Below are 17,599 nucleotides of genomic sequence, written 5' to 3'. Positions count from 1 at the left end.
ACATAAATAAATCTAAAGAAGCAACAAAAACCAAGTCATCCAATCCAATATATGGATCAAACAATCTTGTTCACACGACAGAATTTCAGAACGGAATCAGTCCGAAAAATTCCATTTGGAAATTCCCATTCTTTTTAATTGGATTCTGCTGCACCATGTGAACAAGAGAACTTCCAATGTCCTTTAGCAGAATCTGATGTTCACAGAATTAGACATTCCCGCAAATCTTCTGTTGTGTGAACATAATCTTATACTATGGAGAAATAAAGAAGAAATTAGTATAAAACAATTCTTTCCAGATTGATCTCTAATCTGAAGGGCTATTTTGGTTGTCAATGTAGAGTGTGATGTGAATACATTTCCAATTCTCTAGAATGGCAAGAGATTTTTTTTCAGGCAGAGGCCTGTACTCATCATTGTGGAGAGGCATAAAGTTACACAGTCTTATGAATAAGCCAATACAGATGATCTTCTATCTTCCCTCAATGCCAAAAAATATATATTTACATTATCCCAAGGAATACTAAAAGTACCACTTACCTTGGATGTTGACCAGCTTTAAAAGGGACTCCAGATGCTCTTTCTCGGATGCAGTAGCTTGATGTAGCCAGGCCAGCATGTCGCCAACATACCTTTTTATTAAATAAAATAAAGCTATGACTAAAAACCCATACAGACATTTGCCAAGTTCAAAACAATCTCAATCTCTATAGACCGTATAAGACACACAAGATGACACAAGATCGAACATTGAGGAAACAGAACTGGCCCAAGGGATCCTGAGCAGAATTAGGTAAATAGCAAAGCTTGTTGTTCAATATTTCAATATTGGGGCAAAGTTTATCAAGTTTTAAAAACATCAGATAAAACAAAAAAAGAAAAAGAAAACAAAAAAAATAATAAAACACAAATCATGTATTGATCCTCCTTTTGAGAAGTAGGGCACCCAAAGAAAAAAAAATATATATATTTTTCGTAAGCTTATCTGTTTTTGAACAACATGAGGTAATCATTGCAGCATAAGGGTTAGCTAGCCTTTTTATTATGTTAAAGAGTACCTGTCACCAAACTAAACTTTAATATTGTTCCTTCCTGTAATTATAAGACACTCTGCTATTTAAAATTCTCAACCCTTATGTTTTTAATGTGACTGAAAAAGTGGCCGCTAGGTGGCTCTGTTCTGTTCCCTGGCACAAGTCAAACAGTTAGTTTGGTCTCCTCCGGGTCTGGCAGGAGACCAAACTCAGTAAGTGCGTGCGGGCATCGCGAGGCACAGCTCTATCAGGCTTTAGTGACATCGCACCTGCTGGGGAATGCCAACTTTCTCCTGCCGAGAGCTCACACAATGTGAGCAAGGGGAAAGGTATTATACACAGCTTTTTAAAGCTCAGAAAAATATTTAAGAGCAGGAAGGGTGTTAGGAGAAGTTAGGAAATATAATCCGAGTTAGATTAGAAAATATGGTTTGATGACAGGTACTCTTTAACCCAAGCTATACTTTTTGTGCACCACATACTAGCTCTCTCAGTGCATTTATCTATGTAAACAATGAATGCTACTACTACTGATTATATTGACATAATAGCCTAGAAACCTAGAACATCAGCCTGAAACCAAAACCATCCAGCTTTACCCAATCACAGCTCAGCTTTTATATCTTAACGAGTTCTGGTAAAATAAAAGCTAAGATGTGATTGGTCTCTATGGGATCAACCAGAAAGTTTTGGTTTCAAGCAGATTGATGAATCTGGTCCATTTGTGTGGCTTTACCTTCCAAAGCCCCATGCAATGTTTTTATTTGTATTACAGTATTAGCAAATACTTATATATTACCTTAATGGATCATGGGAATGCATCTCAATGGGACGTGGGGTACCCCCAGGGCCTCCTCTAGTTAGGGCATCAATGAAGCCACGCACTACTGCACTCCTCCTCGCTGTTCCAAATTCATCTAGGGTATATCTGTTGGAAAAATAATAGAATTTCACTTTATATCTACTAAAAAGATTGCCCCATCCTTCCAAAAATTTCATTCAAAGGTGGATGGTGCTTTGCACACAATTGCGAGAGCACTATGGTCAGATGGCATTCTGCTTATCTATATATACCATTTCAGTAGTGCACTGTAAGGTACATCTTCACAAAATACATGTCACAGTGCATTCACATCTCATTTGTATCCTTGCCAGGTCTGTGCCGTACTCTGTTACAATGAGCCGACTGTAGTCAGCTAGTGACCATATCCAGTTTTTGAACCGGACTGCAGTTTTTAATTCGGTTCCAAAAAGACTGATTCGGTTGAAATATTAGTTGACTAGAGTGACTAGCTGACTATGGTTAATTTACTTGCAACCCAACCTCCAAGAGACTGAGCGAAAATTGTCCACTTTTTATCCCTTAGTGAACTTAAAACATAACTTATTAACTTAATTAATAGTGAGTAACAAAGAATGGAGAAAAAGGTTTAAAAACCCAGCACACAAATTCACTAATTTATTGCTTTCAAATATTTTTATTGGGTTTTCAAACAAGAAAGCAAATTTTTTTTTTTTACATACTATCGTTTCATAGTTATGTATTAATTAACAAATAAAATAAAATAAAGTAAGTAGAGAGATAAAGTATGAGAATAAAACATCTCATGTGGTGTAAAAGTAGTAGTCAATGCGATAAATATACTGTATATCTAATGTGTATTCATCAAAGTGGAAGCTATAATAAATCTATATATAAGTTAAATTTGTTTATTATTTTTAAACTGGTTATCCACCAAAAGGTGATTATAGTACGTACCTGGTAGACAGTAATGGGCATGCTTAGGAAGGATCTGTGCTTGTCTTGGGGATAAATGGCTATGTTGTGAGATTACCATAACATGGTGGCTAGCTTTTTGTGAACTGGTATTTCCTGTTTGACTTTTCTTCTTCTTTTGCCTACAAATCTCAGAATTCCATTTTCCTCCCTCCCACAAATCAGCCCCCCCCCCCATTGAAACATAATTGAGCTGCATCCATTCAAAAGACCTGTTGTTTTCAATCAGGGTGCCTACAGCTGTTGCAGATTGATCTCTCTCCCACCAAGCAATCACTCCAACCATTGAAGCAGACAGGCTCCCTGTCATCAGCTGACCATAGTCAGGTCTGAGACAACAGTCATTTTTTATGCTGGTAAAAATGAATATTGGGGTGAAAATCACAGAAGAATTGTGAGAAAACCGTCACACACAGGTACAGACACTATATTATGGACTACACTAACTTTACAGCCCCTGTAGCATAGTCAAATAAAAAAGATTCTGTGAATACCCCTTTAAGTGTTCAATAAAGGACTAATATAAGTCATAGCTTGTCCATTAAATCGTCATGGACATGTTATATAAGAATAAATGAAAAATAGATTAAATGTTTTCCTAGACACACCTGTAGTGTATGCCTAGGTAAGGGTGTTGGTGCTGACTATTAAACCGCAATTACAGAGCCCCCCTCAGCTTTCTGGATCGCTCACAATTTAGCCCCAAGAAAAGCATGGATCCCTCCTACGTCTCCTTATAGTCTAGCAGGTAGATACTAATATCACCTTATGGTGGATAACCCCTTTAACCACATAGGGCTATACATACACAAGGTAGGCAAACAGTCTTCAGACCCTATTACCTTTTTTCTGCTAAATAAAAAAAAAAATCAGGTATCCCCCCTCCCCCAATCAATCTGCACGCAATACCCCATAAACAAAATGTGAAACCGGGATTTTTTTTATTTTATTTTTTTACATTTATTAAACAAGAAAATCTAAAATGTTATAAAGACATAAGTTTTCAGACCCTTTGCTATTCCACATGAAATTTAGTCTGAGTAAGTACGGTCAATCCATTACTTTAGTTTTTTCTTTTCAATATATTAGAAAAGATTTTTAACATTCTTTTTTTAAATTTGCCATTATGGGGTATTGCGTTCAGAATGATGGGGAAAAGGGGATTTTTTTTTTTTTTTAGAACAAGGCAGCAACATAAAATGTGACAAAAGTTTATTGTATAGAAATCCATGCCAATGTACACATGTACAGCATGTGTTAATGCCAGTTAACTGAACAGTTGGGCAACTGATTCATCCACACCCCAGCATAGCCTTAAAAGGGGTATTCCAGGAAAAACTTTTTTTTTATATATCAACTGGCTCCAGAAAGTTAAACAGATTTGTAAATTACGTCTTTAAAAAAAATCAATCCTTTCAGTACTTATGAGCTGATTAAGTTAAGTTGTTCTTTTCTGTCTAAGTGCTCTCTTATGACATGTGTCTCGGGAACCACCCAGTTTAGAAGAAAATCCCCATAGCAAACCTCTTCTACTCTGTGCAGTTCCCGAGACAAGCAGAGATGTCAGCAGAGAGCACTGTTGCCAGACAGAAAACAACAACTAAACTTCAGCAGCTGATAATAATTGAAAGAATTAAGATTTTTTAATAGAAGCAATTTACAAATTTGTTTAACTTTCTGGAGCCAGTTGATATAAATAAAAAATTTTTTTCCTGGAATACCCCTTTAAAAGGGGAACTCCAGTGGAAAAACATTTTTTAAAGCCAACTGGTGCCAGAAAGTTAAACAGATTTGTAAATTACATCTATTTAAAAATCTTAATCTTTCCAGTACTTATCAGCTGATGTATACTATAGAAGAAGTTATTTTCTTTTTGAGTTACTTTTCTGTCTAACCACAGTGCTCTCTGCTGACACCTCTGTCCACGTCAGCAAAGAGCACTTTGGTCAGAATGGAAAGAACTACACAACGTTCTCTGTAGTATACAAAAATGTTTATTAGAAAAAAAAAAATATGTATATATAAATGATAAAGAAAAGAAATTGGTCATAAAACCAATGCAAATATATATAGCCTGACAAATGAGGTTATAACAGTCAAACAAATACCTACTAAACCCATAATGCCATGGAACTGAACCAGTTAAATAAAAATACATAAAAAAAGGAACATAAACACTAGATCTGACTTTTGATTAAACTGCTTTAATGTAGTAACCTTAAAAATGTAGTTTACGGGTCCATTAAAATTGGCCTTGGGGGGAAAAAAAGAAAAAAAAAAGCTTTTAACAGAAACTCTATAATTTCTTTGAATATAAAAGGTCAGCAGGTATGGAGTTAAATCAATTTTACAAATTTCAGAGCTTCTTTTTCTAAGGTGTAAAATGACAATAAAAACTGTTTTTTTTCAATCATGAAAAGTAAGAGGTGGAGACAGTAAATCCATTTGAGCATTTATCACATAACAAATAGAGGCTAAATGACTTACATCATCCCTCTAGTATTCCACCGCTTACTAGCCGTCATTGTGCCTGAACCCTACTTTGCACAGTACCTGTTATCCTAGTAATCAGGTTCACAAACGGCTTTTGTGTGGGTGAGAAGTTTTTAGAAAAGACCAAAATACCCACCGTGAAGTAGCTGTAAATCACTATGTAACTAAGCATGATGGAACAAAGCAGATTTCATAATCCATGAATTTGGATTACAAGGTTGATACAATACAATGGTGGCACCGGCGGGAAGGTAACGATCGACAAAATAGCTTGTAGTGGTCCGAAACCTGCCAATTTTATGATTGTACTCGAAAAAAATAAATATCTTAAGTTTACTATGGAATTATTTCTAATCTGTTTCATTCAAATTCTACTCTGCAATTTTCTAAGCATCCCGTATTGATTGGTTAAAGCATTTTACATGCACGTAGGCCCGCACAATAAAATCAGACCGAGGGCTCTTTAACCAATCTCGCTAAAGAACTGGCCTCAAACTGTAGAGCCGATATTAAAGAGAAAAAACCCTCCTAGTAAAACACTCAGGAGATCGATTGTGTATCTTAATGCCGCCCGTACTTGGTACAATGGAGCATAATAGCAGGTACCAACGATGAGTTCTACCTGTGCATGTAACCCTTAGTACCTTATGTTTATAGGGCAGTGTTACACAGCATTAGGACCAAGCGACTAACTGAATCAAATCAATTAATTCACTATTGTAAAGGGGGCATTTCAGCTCTCATTAAATTATCCCCAGTCCACAGCATAGGGGCTAAGTGTCTGATTGTGGGGGACTTTCAGATCACTGGAACTCCCCCCCCCCCCAATTTCCTGACTGAATGAAGTGGTGATAAAAGCATGCGCTAAAGGAAGACTTTGTGCAGCCCTAGGCTTACTGACAACTGGGTGCTCCCTTTCCAGACAATACAGTCTGTTAACTGTCAGCAATAACTGGACACTGTGAGACCCTTAAAGGGGTACTCCGGCCCTAGACATCTTATCTTCTATCCAAAGGATATTGGATAAGAGGTCTGATCGTGGCGGTCCCGCTGCTAACGACCCCCGCAATCTACCTGCTGCTGCCACTTGTCATCAGCTTCACGGAGCGAACAGCGCTCCGTGTCTGATGACTCACGATACAGGGGCCAGAGTATCGTGAAGTCACGGCTCCATGACGTCACGCTCCGCACTCAATACAAGTCTATGGGAGGGGGCTTGGCGGCCTTCATACCCCCTCCCTCCCATAGGTTTTCATTGAGGGGGTGGAGGGTGATGTCACGAGAGGGTGGAGCCGTGACTTCACGATACTCCAGCCCCTGTATCGTGAGTCATCAGACACAAAGCGAAGATGAGGCTGATGACAAGTGGCTGCAGCAGGGAGATCACGGTGTTGCCAGCGATGTCATGCCATGCCCCCACCATTCATGTCTATGAGAGGGGGCGTGATGTGCATATAGATGGAACTATATTGGGTTAAAACAACCACCCACCAAAAACAAGTTAGCATCCTTTACCCATTAAGAACTGAGATTTTTTGGTTTGTTTTTCTTATTAGATTAGCAGCATTCACTCTGCATAATAAATAATGTTAGTTTTTCTGTGAAAGGTTTTTGTTTTTTGTTTATCAAATAAGATATTTTTTTTTACACATATTTTATACATTTTAATTAACTTAATGTTTTTGTCTCACTACAGCCTAATAGTCTAACCTCTTAAAGGTGCTGTGGTAATATTTGGTCATGATCTTTAAAGAAGAGATCACTCCTTATTGTCTGTGACATTTATTCCAATAAAGACATAGCTCTTGGGTGTGTGGGAGAATCTCATCCGAGTTCCCAATAGCTCTTTAATCAGATAGTAACAACCAAACAATATCTTTTATAGACATCACTATATTTTAGCCAATGGAGGACACACTGAGGACCACCAACTTCCTATCTGAGACAAGCACTAAAATATAACTTTTATTAATCTTTTAACAGCTCGCCAATTACAACGTGAACCCTCATCCCATTAAAATACACATATAACTACAGAGTAGAAGGTAGCGCACCTGCAGTGGCAGGAAGACAGATAAGACCTGCTGCTGTGCGCTCAGTAGCCGGTCTTATCTGGCTCCCTGCCACTACAGGTGCGCTACAGTCTCCTGCTCTGCGACGGACACCGGATGGTAACCGCCCGGTTGAATTGATTCCCCGCTGGTCCGTACTCCTTTTCCATAGGTTCCGGATGTAAACTGAATGGACTGGTTATATATTGGGTGGCACAGTGGTGGGACAGTAAACGGTCTGGTCCTTTCTTGGTTGCATGTTATTATACTGTCTTTATTTAACTGTAATTTGGTATCCAACAGTGCACCTGTTTTCTACTTACGGATATTATCATTATACCCTGAGGACGCCAATTACTGTGGTAGAAACGCGTTGGGGTCTGAGGGTACTTTTTGTTATTAATGTAGTATCTAAATGCCTATTTACTTTGACTTTTCGCATGTTGTCCGGTAAGACCAGCAGCAGCTGGCAAGTTATATCATTATTTTAATGGTATAAGGGTTCACATTGTAATTGGTGAGCTTTTAAAAGATTAATAAAAGTTATTTTTTTTGGTCAGCTGCAGGACCTCATTAGATTGCTGAAGTTTCTTTTTCTATATGTAATTTAAAAAATATATTTTTTTTTGCAAAAACATTTGGCATGTCATAGAGACATGTCAAAAGTTTTGATTGATGGAGGTCTGGGTGATGAGACCTGCACCGATTACTAGAACAAACAGGGAGAATCGCTGTTGTCTCCTTGCTGCCGAAGACCATGTCATAGACTTTCTATAGATTCCATCTCCTGCAGCAAGATGGGGAGGGCAGCGAGCCGGGTAGAGAGAAGCTTCGCTGAGTACTCTTCACCATTTGTTCTAGTGATTGGTCAAGTCAAAACACCTAGACCCCTACCAAATAAAACTTTTGACATGTCTCTGCACTGTCAATAGTTTTGTATTTCTTTCTGAAATTACAGTGTCACTTTAACAGAGAGTGTTCTCCTATTCAGGCCATTATAGCCCATTCCCCCACTTAAAGGGGTACTCCGATGAAAAACTTATTTTTTTTCTTTTTCAATCAACTGGTGCCAGAAAGTTAAACATATTTGTAAATTACTTCTATTAAAAATGTTTAATCCTTCCAGTACTTCCCCCCCCCCCCCACCCCTCTATTCTGTCTGACCACAGTGCTCTCTGCTGACACCTCTGTCCATGTCAGGAACTGTTCAGAGCAGGAGAGGTTTGCTATGGGGATTTGCTCCTGCTCTGGACAGTTCCTGACATGGACACAGGTGTCAGCAGAGAGCACTGTGGTCAGACAGAAAATAAACTCCTCTGAAGCATACAGCAGACGATAAATATTTTTTTTATAGAAGTAATTTACAAATCTGATTTACTTTCTGGCACCAGTTGATTTAAAATAAAATTGTTTTCCGCTGGCGTACCCCTTTAAGATGGTACCAGAAAAATTCCTGAGCCTACATTATCCATGCACTATACACGTACACGCTTAGTTTCTGAAAGTGGTATAATACTTGGCACAGCACTACTGCATACAGCTGATTCCAACAGTAAACAGATTAGGAAAGTCCGCAAGACGTGTGGAGCTGGTGCTCAACGTATATTTACTTAGAGTATATATCCAGAGATTCACAGAGACAAAAAAAGCAATGGAGCAACTCAACAAATGATGGCTTCATATAGCTTTATTCCTTACAACGAAATGCTACACAGTAGGGAGAGTAACAGAAAGAGCGGGGAGCGTGGATATGACGACAAATCGTTTTGTACCCCCACAGGCACTTCAATAGGCTTCCTGTGAGGCACCAAACGATTTGTCACGCTCCCCGATATCCACACTCCCCGATATGTCCATTACTCTCCGCGCTGTGGCGCATTCCCTTGTATGGAATAAAGCTATATGAAGCCATCAGTTGCTCCGTTACTTTTCTTTTTCTCTCTTCATACATGCTTAGCGCCAACTACATAGAGTTAGTGCCTTAAAATGTATAGCAGATGTTCCATAGGGGTCCAGGAGAGCCCTTTTTCAAGAGAGTTGTCTGCCTCCTGGAGTCCATCAGCTGCACAGTAAATGTAATATTACATGCAGGCCATCAAATGAGCGGATCATTATGTAATACACGGTGGGGTCAGAAGTACCAGTAAGACTCTTTGGAATATAGATGTGGATCCTGAGCAGGGGACGACCTCTATGAGGTCTATATGCCCTAACAGGTCATATGGGAAGGGGTTATCTTGAGGAGACAGCACCTTTACATTAATAACATTTCTACAACTGTTTTATTCATTAGAAATATTCCCACTCAGGTGAACGATACAGTTTTTAAGTAGCAGAAATGTTTGGAACAAATCTGCCATGTGTGAATGCATCCTAAAAGCTTCAGGGTAAGGTCAGACTGTGCACATCCGCAGAGTATCTCACGCTGCGGATACGCCAACCGCAGTCACAAGAGTCAGGTCCCTGCTGCAGCCGGGTAGCTCTGCGTGTCCGCTTGTAGCGCCAAATTTTCGTCACTACAAGCGGACACACAGAGTTACCTGGCCGCAGCAGGGAGCTTGTTCTGGTGATGCCGTTGGCGCATCCACAGCATGAAATACGCTGCGGATGTGCTCCATGTGACCCTTCCCTAAGAATGGGATTCATGAAATAGAATTATACTAGAGCACCACATTAAGGACACACACAAACAAATAAAAAGTGACATTATTAAAGTGCGTTAAAAGTTGGATAGTAATTTAAATTCATGTTAAGTCTGCATAATAAGCAAAACTACCATACGCTCAGAAGTGTTGTCATTGGGACACTGAGGCTAAGGGTTTTAGACCTTAAACCAAGGGCAATAAATAAATATAACAATAATAATAATTAATATTAATAATAAATGTTAATAACAATAATAATAATAATAATAATATGTAACGTGCCCGGGAACCAAGGGCAATCCCCTTTAGGGTATGTTCACACATACAGGATCCTGCGCAGATTTGATGCGCAGGATTTGTAACTGCAGATTAGAAGCTGTGCTCAGTTATTTAATCTACATTGAAATCTGCAGCAGAAAATCCTGTGCATCAAATCTCCGTACGTGTGAACATTCCCCTAATAAGTTGGTGGCAACTCGCCAAAGCTTTGGCTCAGGGTTATTTACAACAGCGCATATTCCCATGCCTATTTTTACACAACAGGTGGTGACGTATGTGAAGAAATATTTACAACAAGTCCTGACAATTAACAAATGTAAGCTCCCAGGGCTGGGGTAACACTCGCCATGTGACGCTATCAGTGCATTCATTTTAATTATAGTCTTCCCAAACCTTGCCCTTGGACCTATTTTCCAAGACACAATTATGAATATATACAGCTGTCTGCTTAGCAAATAAATGTATGAGATTTCCAGGAAATGTTGTGAAAGACGAGAAGCGTCCCCAGCATTGACTCCATTTGTTTAATGCCACAGAGATGTTTGTACAATATAAATAAAGTCAAAATGCATGAGAAATATTTCAGTAATTTCATAATCAGATTAATAACTTTAAATGCGAGAAGAAAACAAGCTTCACCGCATGAATTCCCACTTTTTGCAGACATGCTGTAATATTAGGCAGCAAGGACAGACTGTTATGTAATGCTAGAAAGTAACATTCTACCGCCATCTGGTGGACACATACATTATACGGCCTGGGAAGGAATGAGACCAGCTACATATGGCAAGTACGGATATGCTGTAAAACTTTATCTGTAAGTTATGTGTCTCGATAAAGGACACAATGTAATTATATGTTCACATTATCATGATGATGTGAAGCAGACAATGTAATCCTGGGTCATTATGGTGGATTAGCAGCAAGCATAGCTACAATGCAGAAACTGTGAGTCCAAACTAAATAAATATGACTATAACAGGATACGTGATGCATTGCTGACATATTACAGCAGAATTTATTACAGTGAGGATTAACTATAGGTGCTCAGAGGGCATATGAAAAGAATAGGTCACAAATTCTCAGTAGATGAGAGTAATCTGTGACCCACATTATCTTACACAGTGTCCATCAGAAGCCACTTTCTTCCCTGAAACCATTTGAGCGCTGTATTATTATTTCTATCAGTCCTACTGGACTGTGAATGAAGTGGCAGCATGCACACTGGACTGCCCTTGCATTTATACAGGGGTCAGCGGATCCTGTTTTCGTGATCAGTGGGGATCCCATAAATTTGACCACCACCTACTGGTCACTTATCGGCATGAATGGTAATTGTCTAACTTGAATGGTAAGTGTCTAACTTGAGAAAAGCCCTTTAACCCCTTAAGGACACATGACGTTCTCATACGTCTCCATTTCCGAGTCCTTAAGGACACATGACGTATGAGAACGTCATGTGTTTTACCGGCCCCCCGCAACCATCTGGAGCGGAGCCGGTCCCCGATGCCTGCTGAAATCGTTCAGCAGGCATCGGGGCATATCGCCCAGGCGGGTCATGATGACCCCCCATGTCGGCGATGGACGCAGATCGCTGGACAATTCAGTCCAGCGATCTGCGGCGGATTCCGGGTCAATCGGGTCTCCAGTGACCCGGTGACCCGGAATTATTGGCTGATCGGGGCCGTCAGAGTCAGCCCCGAACAGCCAGAGCCAGCAGGGGTGAGGTGGCACTGGTGCCACCTCACGATCGCCGTGATTCGTCGGCCGGATTACCGGCCGACCAATCAGGGCGCCTGCTGCGGGTGTCACTCCCGCAACCCGCTCCGCCCCTCTTCCGGAGGACGTGAGCGGGTGCGGGACGTGCACCCCGGGTGCTGGGGACCCCGATCCCCGGCGCCCCTGTTGGGATCGGGGCCCCAGGAGCAGCGGCGGCGACGGAGACGACGAGGGACTGACCTGTGCGGCGAGGATCGTTGGAGGTGAGTGACAGCCTTCTGCTGTTGCTTAGCAACAGCTCCCAGCATGCAAAAAGGGCATGCTGGGAGCTGTAGTTATGCAACAGCAGGAGGCAGACCACCACAACTCCCAGCATTCCCTTATGGGCATGCTGGGACTTGTAGTTTTGCAACAGCTGGAGGCACATTCTTTCTATGGAAAAGTGTACCTTCAGCTGTTGTGTAACTACAACTCCCAGCTTGCACAATCAGCTAAAGTGCATGCTGGGAGTTGTAGTGGTGCATCTGGTGGTTGCATAACTACAACTCCCAGCATGCCCGTTGGCTGTCGGTGACTGCTGAGAGTTGTAGTTTTGCAACAGCTGAAGGCACACTGAGTTAAGTAGCAAACTAGTGTGTCTCCAGCTGTTGCATAACTACAATCCCCAGCATCCCCAGCCAAAGTAGTATGCCTCCAGCTGTTGCATAACTACAACACCCAGCATGCCCTTCCGCTGTCCGTACATGCTGGGGGTTGTAGCTTTTGCAACAGCTGAAGGCACACTGGTTGCAAAACACTGAGTTTGTTACCAAACTCGGTGTTTCACAACCAGTGTGCCTCCAGCTGTTGCAAAACTACAACTCCCAGCATGCACTGATAGACCGTACATGCTGGGAGTTGTATTTTTGCAACAGCTGGATGTTCCCCCCCCCCCCAATGTGAATGTACAGGGTACACTCACATGGGCGGAGGATTACAGTAAGTATCGGGCTGCAAGTTTGAGGTGCGGCAAAATTTCTGCCGCAGCTCAAACTGCCAGCGAGAAACTACTGTGAACCCCCGCCCGTGCGACTGTACCCTAAAAACACTACACTACACTAACACAAAATAAAATAAAAAGTAAAAAACACTACATATACACATACCCCTACACAGCCCCCCTCCCCTCCCCAATAAAAATGAAAAACGTCTGGTACGCCACTGTTTCCAAAATGGAGCCTCCAGCTGTTGCAAAACAACTACTCCCTGTATTGCCAGATAGCCGTTGACTGTCTAGGCATGCTGGGAGTTTTACAACAGCTGGAGGCACCCTGTTTGGGAATCACTGGCGTAGAATACCCCTATGTCCACCCCTATGCAAGTCCCTAATTTAGGCCTCAAATGCGCATGGCGCTCTCACTTTGGAGCCCTGTCGTATTTCAAGGCAACAGTTTAGGGTCACATATGGGGTATCGCCGTACTCGGGAGAAATTGCCTAACAAATTTTGTGGGGTATTTTCTGCTATTACCCTTTTTAAAAATGTTAAATTTTTGGGAAAACAAGCATTTTAGGTAAAAAAAAATATATATTTTTTTACATATGCAAAAGTCGTGAAACACCTGTAGGGTATTAAGGTTCAAACTACCCCTTGTTACGTTCCCCGAGGGGTCTAGTTTCCAAAATGGTATGCCATGTGTTTTTTTTTGCTGTCCTGGCACCATAGGGGCTTCCTAAATGCGGCATGCCCCCCAGAGCAAAATTCGCTTTCAAAAAGCCAAATGTGACTCCTTCTCTTCTGAGACCTGTAGTGCGCCAGCAGAGCACTTTTCACCCCCATATGGGGTGTTTTCTGAATCGGGAGAAATTGGGCTTCAAATTTTGGGGGGTATTTTCTGCTATTACCCTTTTTAAAAATGTAAACATTTTGGGAAAACAAGCATTTTAGGTAAAAAATATATATATTTTTTTTACATATGCAAAAGTCGTGAATCACCTGTAGGGCATTAAGGTTCACTTTACCCCTTGTTACGTTCCCTGAGGGGTCTAGTTTCCAAAATGGTATGCCATGTGTTTTTTTTTTTTTTGCTGTCCTGGCACCATAGGGGCTTCCTAAATGCGGCATGCCCCCCAAAAACCATTTGTCGCTCCTTCCCTTCTGAGCCCTCTACTGCGCCCGCCGAACAATTAACATAGACATATGAGGTATGTGCTTACTCGAGAGAAATTGGGTTTCAAATACAAGTAAAAATTTTCTCCTTTTTACCCCTTGCAAAAATTCAAAAATTGGGTCTACAAGAACATGCGAGTGTAAAAAATTAAGATTTTGAATTTTCTCCTTCACTTTGCTGCTATTCCTGTGAAACACCTAAAGGGTTAAAACACTTATTGAATGTCATTTTGAATACTTTGGGGGGTGTAGTTTTTATAATGGGGTCTTTTATGGGGTATTTCTAATATGAAGACCCTTCAAATCCACTTCAAACCTGAACTGGTCCCTGAAAAATAGCGAGTTTGAAAATTTTGTGAAAAATCGGAAAATTGCTGCTGAACTTTGAAGCCCTCTGGTGTCTTCCAAAAGTAAAAACTCATAACTTTTATGATGCAAACATAAAGTAGACATATTGTATATGTGAACCCAAAAAATATATATTTGGAATATCCATTTTCCTTACAAGCAGAGAGCTTCAAAGTTAGAAAAATGCAAAATTTTCATTTTTTTCATCAAATTTTGGGATTTTTCACCAAGAAAGGATGCAAGTTACCATAAAATTTTACCACTAAGTTAAAGTAGAATATGTCACGAAAAAACAATCTCGGAATCAGAATGATAACTAAAAGCATTCCAGAGTTATTAATGTTTAAAGTGATAGTGGTCAGAATTGCAAAAAACACTCCGGTCCTTAAGGTGTAAAATGGCCTGGTCCTTAAGGGGTTAAAGACCACGGGTTTTTCCATTTTTGCACTTTCGTTTTTTCCTCCTCACCTTTTAAAAATCATAACCCTTTCAATTTTGCACCCAAAAATCCATATGATTGCTTATTTTTTGCGCCACCAATTCTACTTTGTAATGACATCAGTCATTTTACCCAAAAATCTACGGCGAAATGGAAAAAAAAATCATTGCGCGACGAAATTGAAGAAAAAACGCCATTTTGTAACTTTTGGGGGCTTTCGTTTCTACACAGTACATTTTTCGGTAAAAATGACACCTTCTCTTTATTCTGTAGGTCCATATGGTTAAAATGATACCCTACTTATATAGGTTTGATTTTGTCGGACTTCTGTAAAAAATCATAACTACTTCTCTTCATGTTTCCCATAGCGCAAGCGAAGTTCAAACGTTCCTTAGCGAGACATCTCCTGCAGGCTGCCAAATCAGTCATCCCTCGAAAGTGGAAATCCCCTGATCCTCCCGCCATAGATGAATGGATGGCGGAGGTGGCACAGACGCGTCGTATGGAGGAGTTGCTGGCTGTCCTCCCAACAGACGTTTCAAGAGTGGGTGCCACCTGGCTTCCATGGGGCGAATTCTGCTCCTCTGGCCGATATAGCTTAATGTTGTAGAGTGGGCCTGATTCCCCCCTCGCTCCTCTGCGTCTCTTTACCTGTATGCCATCCACCTCCGCCGTGAGCCCTTGTTCAGTACTCCGTGAGCTCACACTCTCCCCTGGGTGGTTTGGTTTGCGGTCTCTGCCTATAGGAAATCTTGTCCTTTTTCTTTTCTGTGGTCTATTTCCGTATATTTTCTACGTCCCTCTTCCCCAACCTCCTTCCCCCTGTGTATCTGTGAGTGTGCCGTCTCGTCTCTCCTTCCTCTCGTTTTCTCGCTTCGTTGCACTTCTGCTATTTACATCTTGTGTATCTAGCGAGTCATTTTCGTCTATACTCTCTCTTTTATAGTTCTACTAGCTGGATCTAATTGCACCTTATACAGTATATACTTCATATGTTCTGTTTCTTGTTTGATGCACTTATATTTTACTGTTAGCGTGTACCAGTTGGACTCTACGCCCTTTGTACTTTTGGTCTCCTTAGACCAAAAAAAAAAATCATAACTGCATGCAGAAAAATGTATACGTTTAAAATTGTCATCTTCTGACCCCTATAACTTTTTTATTTTTACATATGGGGCGGTATGAGGGCTCATTTTTTGCGCCGTGATCTGACGTTTTTAGCGGTACAATTTTTGTATTGATTGAATTTTTTGATCGCTTTTTATTCATATTTTCATGATATAAAAAGCGACCAAAAATACGTTATTTTGGACTTTGGAATTTTATTGCGCGTACGCCATTGACCGTGCGGTTTAATTAATGATATATTTTTATAGTTCGGACATTTACGCATGTGGCGATACCACATATGTTTATATTCCATAGTTTCAAACGTGGCCTAAAAACACATCTCTTCAGACAGGCCTATAACATTCTTTAATTGGCCTCAACATATCCTCAACATATCCCCCCACCTCTTGTTTGAATAGTTATTGTGTAATATTATGTCTGATACTTGTCTTTGCTTGTACCCCATAATTGTAAGCGCTGCGGAATCTGTAGGCGCTATATAAATAAATAAAATAAAATAATAAATATTTATTTATATTTACATGGTGTTTTTTTTTTTATGGGAAAAGGGGGGTGATTTGAACTTTTATTAAGGAAAGGGTTAAATCACATTTATTAACTTTTTTTTACACTTTTTTTTTTTGCAGTGTTATAGGTCCCATAGGGACCTATATCACTGCACACACTGTGATCTTATACCCTGTTCACTGCAAAGGCATAGCTTTGCAGTGATCAGGGTTATCGGCGGTCGATTGCCCAAGCCTGAATCTCAGGGGACATGCCGTAGGCAGGTAAGAGGACCTCCGCTCGTGTCCCAGGTGATCGGGACACCCCATTTTCACTGCGGTGGTCCCGATCAGCCCCGCTGAACAGCCGGGAAGGTTTTACTTTGAACGCCGCGTCTAAAGGGTGAATAGCTCGCGGCACCGCGATCGCTGCCGCGCGCTATTAGCCCCGGCATCAGATACATGCCGGGACCGACCCGATATGACGCGGGGTCACCGCGTGACCCCGCGTTATATCGCGGGAGCCGGCCAAGGACGTAAATTTATGTCCTTGGTCGTTAAGGGGTTAAGAGTCTATTAACATGTACTATATCCTGTGCATATTTGATGGCAGGATACTGTACATGTGAATATACCTTAAGTGTAAGGTCACACTAAGGGCATACGCAGCATATTCGAAGCTGCAAGAAATCTGCCAGGCAGTGGGAAACACGATGGGTATGCGCTAGGAGTAGACACACAGGGCTTTCCCCACCACAGCCCAGTGTCTGCAGTGAGGTCCAGAGACCGGCCGAGCGCACCGACGTAACTGTGATGTGCGGTCAGCCTTCGGACCTTATTACAGACAGTTGGCTGCGGCGGGGAAAGCCCTGTGTGTCTGCTCCTAGCATATATGCAGCATATTTCCTGCTGCCTGGCAGGTTTCTCGCAACATCAAATACACTGCATATGCGCTGTGTGTGACCCTACCCAAAAGAAATATTCCAGAAATACAATTTTACATATAGAAGTGTCCAGGGTGGAAATATAAAATAAATAAATAAAATGGTAC

At 41.0% G+C, this 17,599-nt stretch overlaps 1 protein-coding gene across 1 annotated transcript in view; it reads right to left on the bottom strand.

Annotated features, from left to right (window-relative positions):
• The window catches only part of COG6 (component of oligomeric golgi complex 6), a gene marked incomplete in the record, with an annotated part of 135,025 nt that overhangs the window by 59,516 nt on the left and 57,910 nt on the right, over nucleotides 1–17,599 (bottom strand). The window contains 2 exon segments of the mRNA XM_056561982.1: nucleotides 541–632; nucleotides 1,834–1,962. Coding sequence (XP_056417957.1) covers nucleotides 541–632; nucleotides 1,834–1,962 — 221 coding nt within the window.

This window comes from Hyla sarda, chromosome 2 (assembly GCF_029499605.1).
Source record: "Hyla sarda isolate aHylSar1 chromosome 2, aHylSar1.hap1, whole genome shotgun sequence".
In the NCBI taxonomy this organism is placed as follows: Eukaryota; Metazoa; Chordata; class Amphibia; order Anura; family Hylidae; genus Hyla; species Hyla sarda.
Note: the sequence above shows the minus strand (reverse complement) of the source record. Positions and strands in the feature narration are given on the sequence as shown.